At 41.1% G+C, this 14,382-nt stretch overlaps 2 protein-coding genes across 16 annotated transcripts in view; one reads left to right on the forward strand and one right to left on the reverse strand.

Annotated features, from left to right (window-relative positions):
* Nucleotides 1-9,414, reverse strand: part of LOC126518989 (uncharacterized) — a 46,444-nt gene extending 37,030 nt beyond the window's left edge. For 3 of the 10 annotated variants that reach the window (XM_072285105.1, XM_050168607.3, XM_072285106.1), the window contains exon 1: nucleotides 8,929-9,414. In XM_072285105.1, coding sequence (XP_072141206.1) covers nucleotides 8,929-8,958 — 30 coding nt within the window. In that variant the 5' untranslated portion in view covers nucleotides 8,959-9,414. Of the gene's footprint in view, nucleotides 1-6,575; nucleotides 6,661-8,928 lie in introns of all 10 variants that reach the window. The other 7 variants (XR_007596504.2, XR_011890745.1, XR_011890746.1 and 4 more) reach the window with 6 other exon arrangements.
* Nucleotides 1-14,382, forward strand: part of LOC126518991 (uncharacterized) — a 101,485-nt gene that overhangs the window by 53,143 nt on the left and 33,960 nt on the right. The gene's annotated exons all lie outside the window — the stretch shown is intronic.

Below are 14,382 nucleotides of genomic sequence, written 5' to 3' on the forward strand. Positions count from 1 at the left end.
CGTTAGGCCGGTTCTCGAATATGCAAATACAGTCTGGTTTCCTCATACAACAACTAACATAACAAAATTAGAGGCAGTACAAAGAAAGGCTATAAGGTTCATTCACAACAAATATATACGCACTGACTCACCGACTAATCTTCTAACGCAGTCTGGATTGCAAATGCTATCTACCAGGGCAAAACACGCTCGCCTGAAGTTCTTGTTTCAGCTTCTAAAAAATAACTATAAGATAGATGTGTCCAGGTACATTTCATTTTCTGAGGCTCGAAAAACACGTAACAAACATGCGCACACTTTAACAGAATACACATGCAACAATGACACGTTTAAGTATTCATTCTTCCCCCTTACAATTGCTGAATGGAACTGACTTGATCCTGCTATAACCGCCATCGAATCGTTGTCCGAATTTACTTCACAAGTGGAAGCTGCAGTGCGTAAATTAAACAATTTATCATCGCACGTGTCATCGTCAGAAATTTCGCATTGTGTTGCTTTCGACTTCCCACTTTTCTTTTTCCATTTTTGTTTGATTGTCGTTATGTGGACATATGGTACACTGTGTTCCCAAAATAAATTTTCATTACTGTACTACTGCTAAGATAATTGTTATAACTGCCATTTGCTGCTGATTGCTTGCCTAGATTGTTCTTTCTTTTTCCATTCGTGTCTTCTCGCTCTCAAAGTGTATGCTTTAAAGCGTATCCCTTCACACAACTTTAAAATTTCTTCACGCGTTAAGTGTTATCTTTCAGTTCGCTCCTATTTTATGTATAAGCTAGTTAATTACGTGTTCTTAACTGCCAGAATCATGTTAATTAACTGTCATGTGAAAACTTGCATTTTTGTTTCTAAACTCAGCTTCTTTCTTATATTACCATCCTCGGGCAATTGTTTTCTTTTTTCTTCCTTTTTTCAATTAACTGTTCTGCCTAAATGCATATTCATATACATGTCTACTGTATCGCCCAACTGCCATGCTCTCAAATGAGAGTAGCAGTATTGTAAATAAAATAAATAAATAAAATAATGGCGAAAGTCGAATTCTTTATTCAACTGAAAATTATAAAATGCTTGCTTTGCTGCAACTATTTGTTTTCAAGTTTCAGTGCAGTTGGCAGTGAAGTTTCATGAGTAAAACTGGTTCAGCAGTGAAATGAACTGTACCGCAGACTTTTGAAGAGTGAAATGCTCAGACTCCATACACTTTGTCCGTGTCTGTTGCACACCTCATTGCTTCTGCCGATAAACGGCTCTTCAAGAACAGCAGACTCTCCGGATCTATCAAGTACGACGCATTGTTGAAAAGGCCACATGACGATGATTTTGTTTGCTTTTGTGATTGGCTGGCTAAGTAACACAACCCCGCGCGGTTCATGTGCCATGGTTGCTATGTATTCTACTATAGAAATCTTTAATTTACATTTTCACTTGTTTACTTGTTCTTGGCAGTGTTCTTCCTGCAGTTCTTTCCAGTGTGAGTCCATTTGATGGGGTTCCTTGTTTGCCATGTAAAGGAGAGGTGCATCTCACAGGCCTACCTGTGAGATGCACCTTATTTCATTTCTCTTTTCGGGTTTATGTGTCTTTATGGTGAATGGTCGGCATTATTCATATTTGTATAATAAAGGTACCCTTCCCCTAATTTGCATAGGAAGGAGACCTATGGTTGCCCCCCCCCAAAAAGTTACTGCATACGCGCCTGCTCTGTTGCCATTGATGAAATGACACAGAGGAATGCATAGAGCAAACTTTAGAGTCTGAAGGCTCGCATCGATGTCACTGGTTGTCCTTTCCCATTATGCACCATTAAAAGCACTCATTGGGGTTAAAACAATGTTTGACTAGTTGCTAACATATTTCATAGTTTCCTTCCAGTGCAGACCCTCACTCCAGGATGCTGCAGGTCACACTGAACATTAATTTCGAAGTTTCAGTGCACTTCCTGAACCGCTCCCACTGCCAGATCCATCCACAGTAATTTTGGGTAGTTATTCCCGTAAAATTTCCGGGTTCCTTGCCTGGGCACTCAACCTCAGTACACTGTAGCTACTAGTATAGGTGAGAAAATTATGCTGTATAAACAGAATGAAAGGCAATTTTCTAAACATGCAAAAGCGTGCAAGTTCCTTTAACGCGCAAAGAGCATGGATAGCAGGCATATTTCTAATTTAGTGTGTTCACTGGGTGAAAGCTTACATTTACATATATGGAAGCATAGAACAAATGTTTCAAAGCATTAATTACATCCTTGAGCTTAATAATTAACATTAAAAAATTCTGTATAATTTGGGCAATTTAATCTTACACATAAAACCAATTCATTCAGTTTTGCAGACACTAAGTGGGCTCACAAGTTTTACTGTGCCTTTTGGAAGGATGACACAGGAACAATTTCTGCTGCAAAATGTTTTCCAGTAAAACATCCAATTGGGAAGAAAAGCATTCTAAAAACAATACAGGGTTTTCAACTTACTTATCCCAAATGAATTATGCAGTAATTTTTTACCAGTGTCTTTTATAGTTCTTTCAACAAAGAAATTATTGCCATGTGATGCTTTGTGAACTACACACAAAATTCAGTGAATGACAATGTCATTCATGCTTAAAATAAAGAAACACTGCTTCCCAAGTGTTGCTAGCGGCTACTTCCTAATATAGGTTATAGGCACTCAAAGTTCAAAATTCTCAAGTGGAAATGAGAGTGAAGAAAGGCAAATAAGGAGGTTAAAGTGAAAACACTGTATTAGGCACACCTGCAACTAATAGAGAAGAAAACTCAACTAACAACTCCATGGAGGTAATAGCAGAAGTGACAAAGTATGGAAAAAAATAAACGAAGCACTAAATCGTTCAGTCGATACACAAACAGATACGTTGAACATTGATTGCACTTTTGTAGGTGGTACAGAACTTGCACACCGTTTTAACAATTTTTTTGTTAAAGTAGGATGCATAGATCACGACATTCAAGATACAATGCATGCCGCTTCATTAAGAGAATCTTTATTCCTAAAGATTACTAGCATCCCTGAGGTGATTACAACATTTTCATCCTTGAAAAATAGCCATAGTCGAGACGTAGATGATTTAGAAATTAGGCCAATTAAGTACGTCATAGACTTACTTGCACCTGCAGTAATGCACATTTTTTATATTTTCTTGTCAACCGCAGTTTTCTCGCGTAATATGCAGGTAGCGAGAGTAATAGTTCACAAAGGAGGTGACAAAAATAATATGGGCAATTATTGGCCAGTATCTATACTTCCTGTGCTATCAAAGGGACTCAAAAAAATTGTTAACTTTTGTATTAATAAATTTTCGCAAAAACATAGCCTGCTAACCGACTGTCAACACGGGTTTAAGAAAAAGCGGTCTATGGAAACTGCTTTAAGTATACAGAAGGAGCTTATTCTAGAGAACACTGACAAAAAATTTCTGACTTTAGGGTTATACTTAGACTTCAGCAAAGCCTTTGATAGGGTCAACCAGAAATTGCTGCTGATAAAGCTGGAAAAATATGGCTTCCGAGGAATAACACTTGAACTTATCTGATCTTATTTAGAAAGCCGACATCAGTTTGCTGAAATTAATGAGAACAGATCGCAGATAAAATCTTTGACAGCGAGTGTGCCCCAAGGTAGCATTCTTGGCCCGATACTTTTCCTGTATTACATTAATGATATTGTACAAGTGAGCGATATGTGTAAATTTGTCACGTATGCAGATGATTGCTATGTTTTCTTTACAGGTAAAGATTTAAAAGAAATAACGCCTATAGCAAGCTCCGTTTGTTATGGACTTCGAGCATGGTCTAAGGCAAACGGCCTCATCCTCAATGAAACCAAAACAAAGTGCGTTATTTTTCATGCTCTGGGAAGTTCTACTACATTGCCAGATAATATTGTGTGGGGTCTGTATAAAATTAACCTTACGTCATCCATAAAAACCCTAGGCATAATACTCGCTAAGCATATGTCCTGGAATGAACACGTTAGTCATGTTTGCTCAAAGGTACGAAAAGTTGTTGGTGTGTTAAATTGCAATTGAAGTGCATTACATTTTCAAGTTAAGTGTCTCATTTATCATGCTCTTCTCCATTCACACCTCAGTTACTGTTCACTTATATGGGGTAACACTACAGCGCAAAATATTCAAATGCTGGAAATACTTCAAAAGAAAGCAATTCGGGCGATAGCGAACATTTCTTTTTTCGAGCATACGCAAGAGCTTTTCCAACAAAACAGAATAATCAGAGCCCGTGACATATATAAATTCAGAACATTACTAAGCTATAGAAATGCTATGCTGGGAAAACTCGATTCATTCCTAGCCCCGGCAACTCTACAACAAAATAGAAGTGCATATTCATATCGTCACCAGGCACCATGGCAGATCCCTTTCTCACATACTAATTATGGCTGCCAATGCCTTAAACATACACTACCGTCCCTACTTAACTATTTTAACCAACAACATGTTGATGTGTTATCTCTAAACAAAACTAAAATATTGGATTTGTTCTTATAGATGTGTATTGTTAACTGCTCCAACAGTTCCGCAGAACTTATCATATATTCTCATTTTGTTTATACATTCACACTTGTAACTACTATTCCTAGAATCCGGGTTTCCGCTGCAGTGATTGTGCCCGAACCACGTGGCAGGGTTTCGTGTTGTAAACTGGATGCTGCAAAGGGCGTCTTCGAGTTTGTTAAAATTCAAGGATGTGATGACGCCCTGGGCTACGTTGCCGTGATGTCTGTCGCGAAAGCAGCAGCCTATATGCAGATTTTCTTTTTTTATGTTTTTTAACATAGATGCACATATATATTTGCAAGTATGTAAAATAATTTCTGAAAAAAAGAATGTTTTCTGATGGTAACTTAACTTGTGTTTATTGTAAACTTCTGTGAAATTTGTTATATTTATATATGTATGTGTGTATATGTATATATATGTATACATATATTGCTTTTGCATTCTTATTTATTTATTTATTTTACAATACTGTAGGCCATCGTCGGGCCCATGCAGAGTGGTTACAACATGGAATACAGTACAAAAAAAGAATAAAGTGAAACTAGTGTATCCAAAACAAAGAGCATTAGCACACACAAAAAAGAACACACTCAATAAATATATACACTGTTTAAATGAGCCGTCCGGGAAGCAGGAGAAACAGCGTTTACCATAAGAATGCATCTACAGAGGCTGCATATGAAATACAGGTAATATCACCATTCGAATTCCAGATTCTCAATACTGTCAATAATTGCGTTGGCAGATGGGCAATTTACGGCTCTAGAGGGTAGTGTGTTCCAATGGGAAATGGCGTGTGGGAATAAAGAGTACTTGTGAGTGTTATTATGGCTGGGATGGTGTCGTATTGATTTATTATGGTTGGTTCGGGCAGAAAGTCTGAATGGCGCTTGAATGTATGTTGCTTGTGGTATTCGATAGGAGCCGTGATAAAGTAAGTATAGAAATTTTAATCTGGAAATCATTCTATGTTGAGCCAGTGATTTAATGTTAGCCTTGACGCGCAGGTTCGTAATGCTCGTTTGACGTGAATATTGTGAATATATAAATCTCAATGCTAAGTTCTGTATGCGTTCTAGTTTCTCGGTTAAATACTTTTGGTGCGGGGCCCAAATAATGTCAGCATACTCTAAAGAGGGTCTAATGAGGGTTTTGTATGCATTTAATTTAACACTAGGAGGTGTGTTTCCAAGTTTTCTTCTCAATAAATGTAGTTTACCTAGGGCTTTGTCATACATGTTATTTATATGAGTTTCCCAATTTAATTTCGTTGTAAGAGTGACCTCGAGATATGTGACCTCCTCGTATTTTCTTAGTGATTTATTGTGTATGTAAACTGAAGCACATTTTTCTTGTGAGTGAAGGAGATACTGGTAGTTTTTGATGCATTCAGTTTCATCCCCCAAATGTTGCACCAATTTTGTACAGCAGCTAACGAATCATCTAGTTTTACCTGATCCTCTCTGGTATTCACTGTTGCGTACACTACGCAATCATCGACGAATAGGCGGCTGAACGCATGAACGAATATCATTGATGTAGATCAGAAATAGGAGGGGCGCAAGAACCGAGCCTTGTGGAACACCAGAAAAAACGTTGACGTAATCAGACGTAATATCATTCACAGCTACGCATTGCTTTCTGTTTTCGAGATAGTTCTTGATCCATGATACTGTTTTCTCGTATACACCAATGGCAATTAGTTTAGTAATAAGATCTGGATGAGGAACAACATCAAAGGCCTTTGAAAAATCTAAGAAAATGGCATCTATTTGGCTTCTGTTATTTATTGTGGTAGCTACATCATGGGTTAACTCAGCTAACTGAGTAATAGTACTTAGACCTGAACGGAATCCATGTTGCCGGCTGTATAGTAGGTTATTATTCTCTAAGTGCAATATTATGGCCTTATAAATAATATGTTCGAACAAAAAAAAAAACTGGACGCACATGTTACTGGATGCACATGTTACTGGATGCACATGTTTACTGGATGCACATGTTAATGAAACAGATCTATAGTTACTTACGTCGAGTTTAGAGCCAGATTTGTGCACAGGTATTACTTTGGCCCTTCGCCAGTCGTCAGGTATCACTGAAGTTTCCAAAGATCGCCTGTAAATTACGTATAAGTATTTTGACGTCCAAACTGCATGTTTTTGCAAAAATGCATCTGATATAAGATCAAGGCCACAGGGTTTCTTTACATCCAGTTTTTGTAAGAGTCAAAGAATTCCTTGTTGGTCGATATCTATTTCAGGCATTGGATTCTTGAAATGATAATGTAGTTCTAGATAGAAAAAATTCATTAAATTTGCTTGCTATGACGTCAGGCTGAACAAACGTCTCGTTTGAAGCAGTAATCTGCGATACGGTGTGCCACTCCCTCGATAGGTAGCACCAGGATTTTTGTGGTTTATTCGTCATGTAAGAAGGCAGAGTAACAGTGAAAAAACGCTCCTTGGCCATATGTTTATCTTATATTGTAATAAGCGTACAAGATCTTGAAGGTCACGTGTGGTTTTCTTTCTGCGCTTCCTTTTAATTTTTCGTTTTAAATGTATTATTTCGCGCGATACCCAAGGATGTTCTCTGTTCACTCTTTTCTTTCTGGAGGGAATGTAGTTTTCTTCACAAAAGTGTACAATATGCTTAAAACGTAACCATAATTCATTTACGTCATGAAGTAATGAAACCTGCAGAAAGCAGGCGTTTAAATATTCTGAGATAGCAGTGTCATCCGCTCTTGAGTAATCCCTGATAACAGCAATCGATGGCTTAACGCGTTCACAGTTTCCTAAAATCGGACAGGAGAATACAATAGTTTTATGGTCCGAAATGCTATTTTCAACATTTAATGTGTTATTTTGAAATAGACTGCTTACGAACATCAGATCAAGCACAGAACATGACGGACCAGCTATTCTAGTCGGTTCGGAAACTAGCTGGTCTAGAGAGAAGGTAAATGACATGAACAATAGTGATTCAGCACTTTTTGCGTCGGAGCTGTTGTGCGAAAGATTAGACCAATTGATTCCTGGTAAATTGAAATCACCCGTGATAATAATATTGAAACGTGAATAAGTGTGTTGTGCAATGTAATCATGCATAACGTCTAGGTATTCAGGGGGCGCATTCGGAGGTCGGTATACGCCACCCAGAAATATGCTTTTTCCATTAAATGTAAGGTTACACCATACGCTTTCATGGTCAGGTATGCTGTTTAAAACTGTGAATTTTATGTTAGATTTAATTGCGACAGCTACACCTCCCCCCCCATGATTCTCTGTCTTTCCGTATGAGCCGATAAGAAGGTGGAAACACTTCGGAATCCTGGACGCTTTCCTGAAGCCAGGTTTCCATGATGACTATAACGTGCGGTTGATGGGCTGCAACTATGCTTTCAAGTAGGCTTGACTTATTGACTACGCTGCGCGCATTCAGTGATAACACTCTGATAGATTTCGTACGTTGTTGTCACGTGCCATCGCAAGCTGCTGGGCCAGCGTGTGCAGAAGTTTTCGGTTTAGATAGTTCAATTCTTCTGACCTCACACTCATTCCATATAAAGGTGTTGCCATTTATTTTTAGTTTATCAAATGACAGAGATACCTTTGCCCCTTTCGCCTTGTCACTTACTGCAGAACACCATAATTTAGCACGTGTGTAGCATACTTTCTTTGAGAAATCCTCGGATATTGAAATCCGGGTGTTTTTCACCTTGAAGCAGCTTGATAATATTTTGTTTTTCTCAGCGAAGTTGAATAGCCTGATAATAACGGGGCGTGTCCTTTGGCTTTGCTTTGTACCAATTCTGTGAACTCGTTCTATTGAGTTAATTTCTATTCCTAGGGTCTTCTTAAGTATACCGTGCACTTCTTCTTCAAGTGTTTTAACATCTTCATCAGAGCTCTTTCTTAATCCATAAATTACTAGGTTATTCCGCCTACTTCTATTTTCTAAATCATCGACCTTCGATGCCAGAAATTCTACTTGCATCATGGTAGATTTACAAGATTCCTCGCAGTGTACTATCCTGTCTTCGCATTCTTTCCATAATCCCCTTTCATTCTCAATAACTGTCATTATTCCTTGCAAATCTGCAACTATTGTCTCCACATGTTTGACATTTGAAGACAGTTGTTTCAGTGCTTTGTTCGTTTCCTTTTGTTCTCTTAGAATGTGTTTCATTAGTTCCCGCTGCGAACATTTATCTGAATCAGAGTAAGGGCCTGGATTTTGTTCGTCTCCGGATGTTAGTAACATTAAGCGGACAACATTAAAACAACCCCGCAAAATAGCAACACAGCATTGTGGACTTGGGAGCACCGTTAACGTTACGCCGTTGTCTCTAACTGAAGAGACTAAATGCTGGTCACTAACCTGTGCGATCAGAAAAAATTTGATCAGCATCCGTGCTCGTTAGGTGCTTCCAAGTCCACTGAAGGGAACGTCGAAAAGGCTGCTGCTTTTATCCGGGTGCCACGATGTCTCCGTCGACGTTACCGTGCTGGTCAGGTGGTCCCAGTGCAGTGCACGTGGTACAGCTTCCTGCGACTTGTTTTGTCCGATGAAGCCAGCAGGGCAGACAGCCGGAGGTAGCAGTAGATAGGCCTGATGCAGTGCATGCTCAGACCCTGCGTTGACGAATCCGGTCCTCGACAGCACGATCGGTGCGATCAGAAAAAATTTGATCAGCATCCGTACTCGTTCGGTGCTTCCAAGTCCACTATGATATATGCAACTGAGTCTGTGTTAAATAATAATATGCAAGATAACAGATTATAATTGTATACTGGGAGTCATTTGACACAACTGTATTACAACTAGTTTCCATGTAATAACATGAAAATTTCTATATGTATTTGTGTTTAAAACACTCTTATATCCACACTTTCTGCGTAATTGTATTGCTACACCAGCCGCTTCCGTGCCTGTCTGGGAGACCGGAATTTTGTCAAGCCGAAGAGATTTCGGCTTTTTTCCCGGCTCTCCCTTTTTCACCTTGTATCCAGTGGTAAAAATAAAAATCATGATGATGATGATGTAGCAGAATATGATCACAGAACTGAAATGCCACTGTACTGAATTTTGTTAAACTGAAAGGCATTTGCATTGGGTTGAATGGGGTTTCGATGGGGGATACAAAAAAAGTTCGTACAGCTGAATAATTTGCTTAAGTGACGTTCAAGTGGTAGTTTACTGTATATTGGTTTTCTTGGATAAAAGATTTAGTTGGAAACAGTGCCTTGTATGTCCTCATTTTTTCTGAAACATTGCTCGATGAACAAGAGGCGCAAAAAGACGCCTTTCTATTTTGTCTCTTCCGACCTAACTGGCATTTGGCGAATACCTCTTGCGTGCGGGAGAAAGTAAGGAGGGGGGGGGGGGGGTATATTGGAAAAAATTTGGCAGTGTCTGGCTCCTCCTGGGGTGGTGTTAGAGGTGCGTATGAACCACTGCTTAGATAAATCGAACTCGGTACCTTTTTCTCAGTACAAACATTCGTGAATGTTAACTTCTTATTCTAGCAGTTTAAAAATGTCTGGACAGGCCCTATATCACAATGTCCCAAGCCTCCTATTTTTTTATTTAAAAGGACTTGAAAGCATTCGAACTTCAATGTTAATGAAAAGAATGTTACAACTTTCAATAGCAAGGGATTGCTATTATCAAGACTCCACAAAATGATGCAAAAAGGGCTGTTCTGCCATGAACAATTTTCAATATTGTAATTCTGAGAAGCGGTTATTAAGTTTTGAGGAGAAAGTTTGTTGAATGTATGTTCCAGCTTGTAAACCACGCACAAACTATTTGAGGGCGGTAAGAAGATTCTCTATTGTTTAATATCAAGAGTTGACAAACAGCCACAGTTCAGCAATGTCATGTGTTTTCTCATTTCGAAGAGCAAAAATTATTTCAACATATCTGAGCTATCAACACTACAATAGTAATGACGCTAGCCGTTAATCAAGTGGGGGACCAAGATTACAATTTTTTTTTCTGGGTGGGGGGCTCAGCCCCCCCCCCCCCCCCTGAAAATCTCCGGAGGGGGCTCGGGCCCCGGAGGCCCCCACATAGTCACCATCTATACTGCTATGTTAACATGGATGGTATTATATGTGCATTTCTCAAGTGAATAAATTAAACAAAGTACACGTAGTTCATTTTCATGGGAAGCAACATTGAAGCAATCAATTTTGCGTCTTTCCATTTTAAGGTGAAAGCCTTAGATGCCTATGCTTTAAGGTCTCATTGTGAGGTACAGAAAATATCATGTGACCCAAGGAAGGCCAGAAGCGAACGAAAACATGTCCAGCCATGTATAAGACATGATTAATGATTATCAGAGTTATCACTATGTGGTACCTGTTTCCAAGTTCCTGTGATGATGTCAAAGGTTATTTCAGATACACCGCTTCATCACTATCATTATATACCGTTCTTTCATATGTGAATGCATAGCTTGTAGAAGACAGGTAGGTAGAACCATAATGCAGAATGGACCATTTGTTAAAGAATTGGTTTTCTTCAAATGACGATCCATCTATAAGATTTTTATAATGAGTGGGACATTGCACCAAACTGGTAGCCCATGACGGTGAGCTGCTCATTGTTACCAACCTTCTAGTGAAAAAAATATACTTTCGAAGAACTCCCAAGAAAAGAAATGTATAGATATATATAGAGTGAAATGCACATTATTGCAGGGACCTGAACTTTAATCAAAGTGGTGACAATAGTGGTCAAAGTTTTCTTATTATTTGTACTAATGCAATGTGAAGATGGGGATCACGATCCTGGCAACGAAAAATGAAAATCAATGATGACAGCGGTCATTGTCAGCTTAAAGAACTGTGTGGACAGACAGACATGGGAAACCAGCACTCACGTGGTGTCGGAGCAAAGCTGGAACTTATGGCTTAGCCAAATAACTTATAAGGGCTGTGGCGCACACGATAGCTGCGCGCGGGTATGATATACTAGAAATCATCAAGCAGCATCTGCCACATGGTGTTAGCGCATGCTGCCTGCACTAATAGATCTCCCACCGAGCTCCTACATCTATACGAATACACAGCTACAAAATGCATGCCGAGATGCAGGATCCATCCAGTAAAGGGAACAAATTCGCCAGTCGCTTAATATGACATTGACCGACACCTACAGAAGTCGCTTAATCATTTAAATAATTAGGTGAGAATGACTTGGTTCGACAGGCAAGGTTCTGACTGGTGTTGTCGCTTTTTGTGACTGTTGTCGCGGATCGCTTTTTAAGTCGCGACGATAGATTGGATTTTTTACAAGCACTGCTCCAGGAGGGCACATGCAACCGGAGGCCTCAGGAGAGGACCTGAGGTTATAATAAAGCAGGCGGCGCAGGATCCCCAGGGCACCCAAGGGGTAGTGGGGAGATCAAAGCTGGAAGCAGGATGGCCCGTAGGATTGGAGTGGCGGAGGCCTAAGCGTGCTGGACTTAAAATAAATATTATTACGTCCAGCCGCCAACTTGTGACGCCAAGACTTCTGCAACAGCAGTCAGAAGTTTGCCGTTTGACATACTAAGGCAGCAGCGGAAGCGGACGAAGACACAGAAACGTGAAAAAGAGACCCCACGCTACAAGTTAGTAGTATTTTAATATTTAAATTATGGCAATTGAATAACGCGCAACTGAGCCCTCTCGAAGCGTTCGACGCATGGAAAAATTCGCGAGGACGGTAAGATACCAGTGTGACAGGGGCACAAACAAGGAACGAAAACGCACACACAGGGCAAACTGTGAAGATGCTATATATTTTGCTATATATGTAATATATGCTATATCTATCAAGTGACTAGTGCCATGCTATAATCTTCAAAGGTCGCAATGCTTTCGCAATGAAATTGTTGACAGTGTGCGCTGTGTGTGTATCTTGTGTTCCGGCTCACTGCTCATCACGCCCGATCCTGATCGAATTTCGCGGTCGTGATTGCCTTCTTTGGACAAAATGAGCGAGAGACCCAATAACAGTCGAGAATTTCGATCCGGATCGGTGCCGATCGCGATGAGAAGTATACGTGTGACACTGGTAGTGACAGGGCAACGCCATATCATACTCGCCTTCACGGGAGACCACTGACCAAACGACAACAATCGTTCGCGCCAGTGCACTGCGCCCGCAACACCCAAGGAGACGCACGAGGAAAACTTGTACGCGACGCTCAGATCGCCAGCCGACACATCGCAAAATGCCGGCACGCCAGGGCACGCCTAGGGACAGAACGACCAAAAAAACTGCTCCTCCGTGGTACCTAGGCAAAGGGAGAAATTTCAAGCGCGAAAGCCCCCAGATTTTCTCTCTCGCACCCGCTGAAACGACTGGCCAATCCCGTGAACTGGCGTTTCCTCTAATGACCGTCTCGTCTACCCCCTCCGCGCGCTAGGAGAAAAGTGTGGCGGAAATGACGTAGTAGGTTCTCATTTTATTGCTGCTTTTTCATTTTTTTTGTTGTATGGCCACGCCTTTTGGGCCACAATGGCGGCGTTGTTATGGTTTTGAGCGCTCACACGTGTTGCTCTGGTAGGTTTCGGGCCGTGGCAAAAGCGCTGAGTGGGCGGGTTTGCGTTAGTCACCGTGTCTTGTTGCGCTGTGTTACCTGCACCGTGCTCTGCCAGATGTTGCGCGAGCGCGCGCGCTGCGCGGCGTAGTTTCGCGAAAGATGTAAACAAGAGAGGAGGGTGGCCCAAAAGGCGGAGCATCGCCATGAGCAACGCCAAATTCCGGCTTCACTTTTGCTTCACAAAGAGTGACGTCAGGGCCTCTCCTTAGTTTCCTTCCTCCGTGGTCCGCTTCGTCTCGGCAACGAAAGCCGCCATCACTTCGCGCCTGCCGTTTTGTCGTAGTTTTGTTTTCTGCAAGTCCGTGCACGCAGCTCATCGGTAGATGCAAGGGTGCACGGCGTCGCGTTGCGACCTGCGGCATTTTCTCGTGTTCGCGCAATCGGCGTGCGACATGTCGCATGTGAAATATTTGATAGAAGTGCCTCACGTCCAAGTCAAGCCGCCGTACGGGTATGTGCCCCGTTCTCGGAAGCGTCAACGGTCTTCCGGCATGCGGATTTCAGGTACGTGCAAATGCGTTTCGCCCTCCTATTGAGCTCCGGAGCAAAGCGTGCAATATTTCATGTGAAAGATGCAGTGCTCCTCATCATGGTGTGAATTTATAGCGGCAAACGAGAACTGTGGCACTTAGCGCACACCGCGGCTGCTAAGTCAGCGTGGAAATTGTTTTACGTTACCGTAATATGTTGCTGTCAGTCTAATCTGCGGCTTGTGGACAGCTAGCCCATTGACTTTTGCTTGTGGCAGCGATAGGTATGTAAATGTAAGCGGTAATAATTTTCGAGAGCAGACAGTTGTTTCGCTCGATGTTTGGTCGTGTTCATGGCGTTATGAAGGCTAGAAAACTGGCTTGATCGTGCTTAGTTCTAACTCCAAGAGGCGTAACGTTGGCGCTGTATGTGTTTCTTTTCCTTGCCGCGAGTACCACTTTCATGCTTTTGTTGCATGAGAGTGGTAGCTGCTACATGCCGCCTGGGCAGAATACAACAAAAGCAATTTCCTCACTTTCATACGTATGCATTGTGACGTAACAAAATTTCCAGCGTTTTAATCGGAGCGCAAATATCCAGTATAGTTTAGTAGGAAACTCAAATTCTATCTTAGCTTAGTAGGCGTGAAACAAGTGAAACTCGCATTCCTTTTTGAATTTTTCGCCCAAACCGCACCGCCCGCAGAAGCGTCATCGGGTATTTGACAGTAGCTTTGCTACGTGAGTTGTTTTATGCGCAAATAT

This window comes from Dermacentor andersoni, chromosome 10 (assembly GCF_023375885.2).
Source record: "Dermacentor andersoni chromosome 10, qqDerAnde1_hic_scaffold, whole genome shotgun sequence".
Classification (NCBI taxonomy): domain Eukaryota; kingdom Metazoa; phylum Arthropoda; class Arachnida; order Ixodida; family Ixodidae; genus Dermacentor; species Dermacentor andersoni.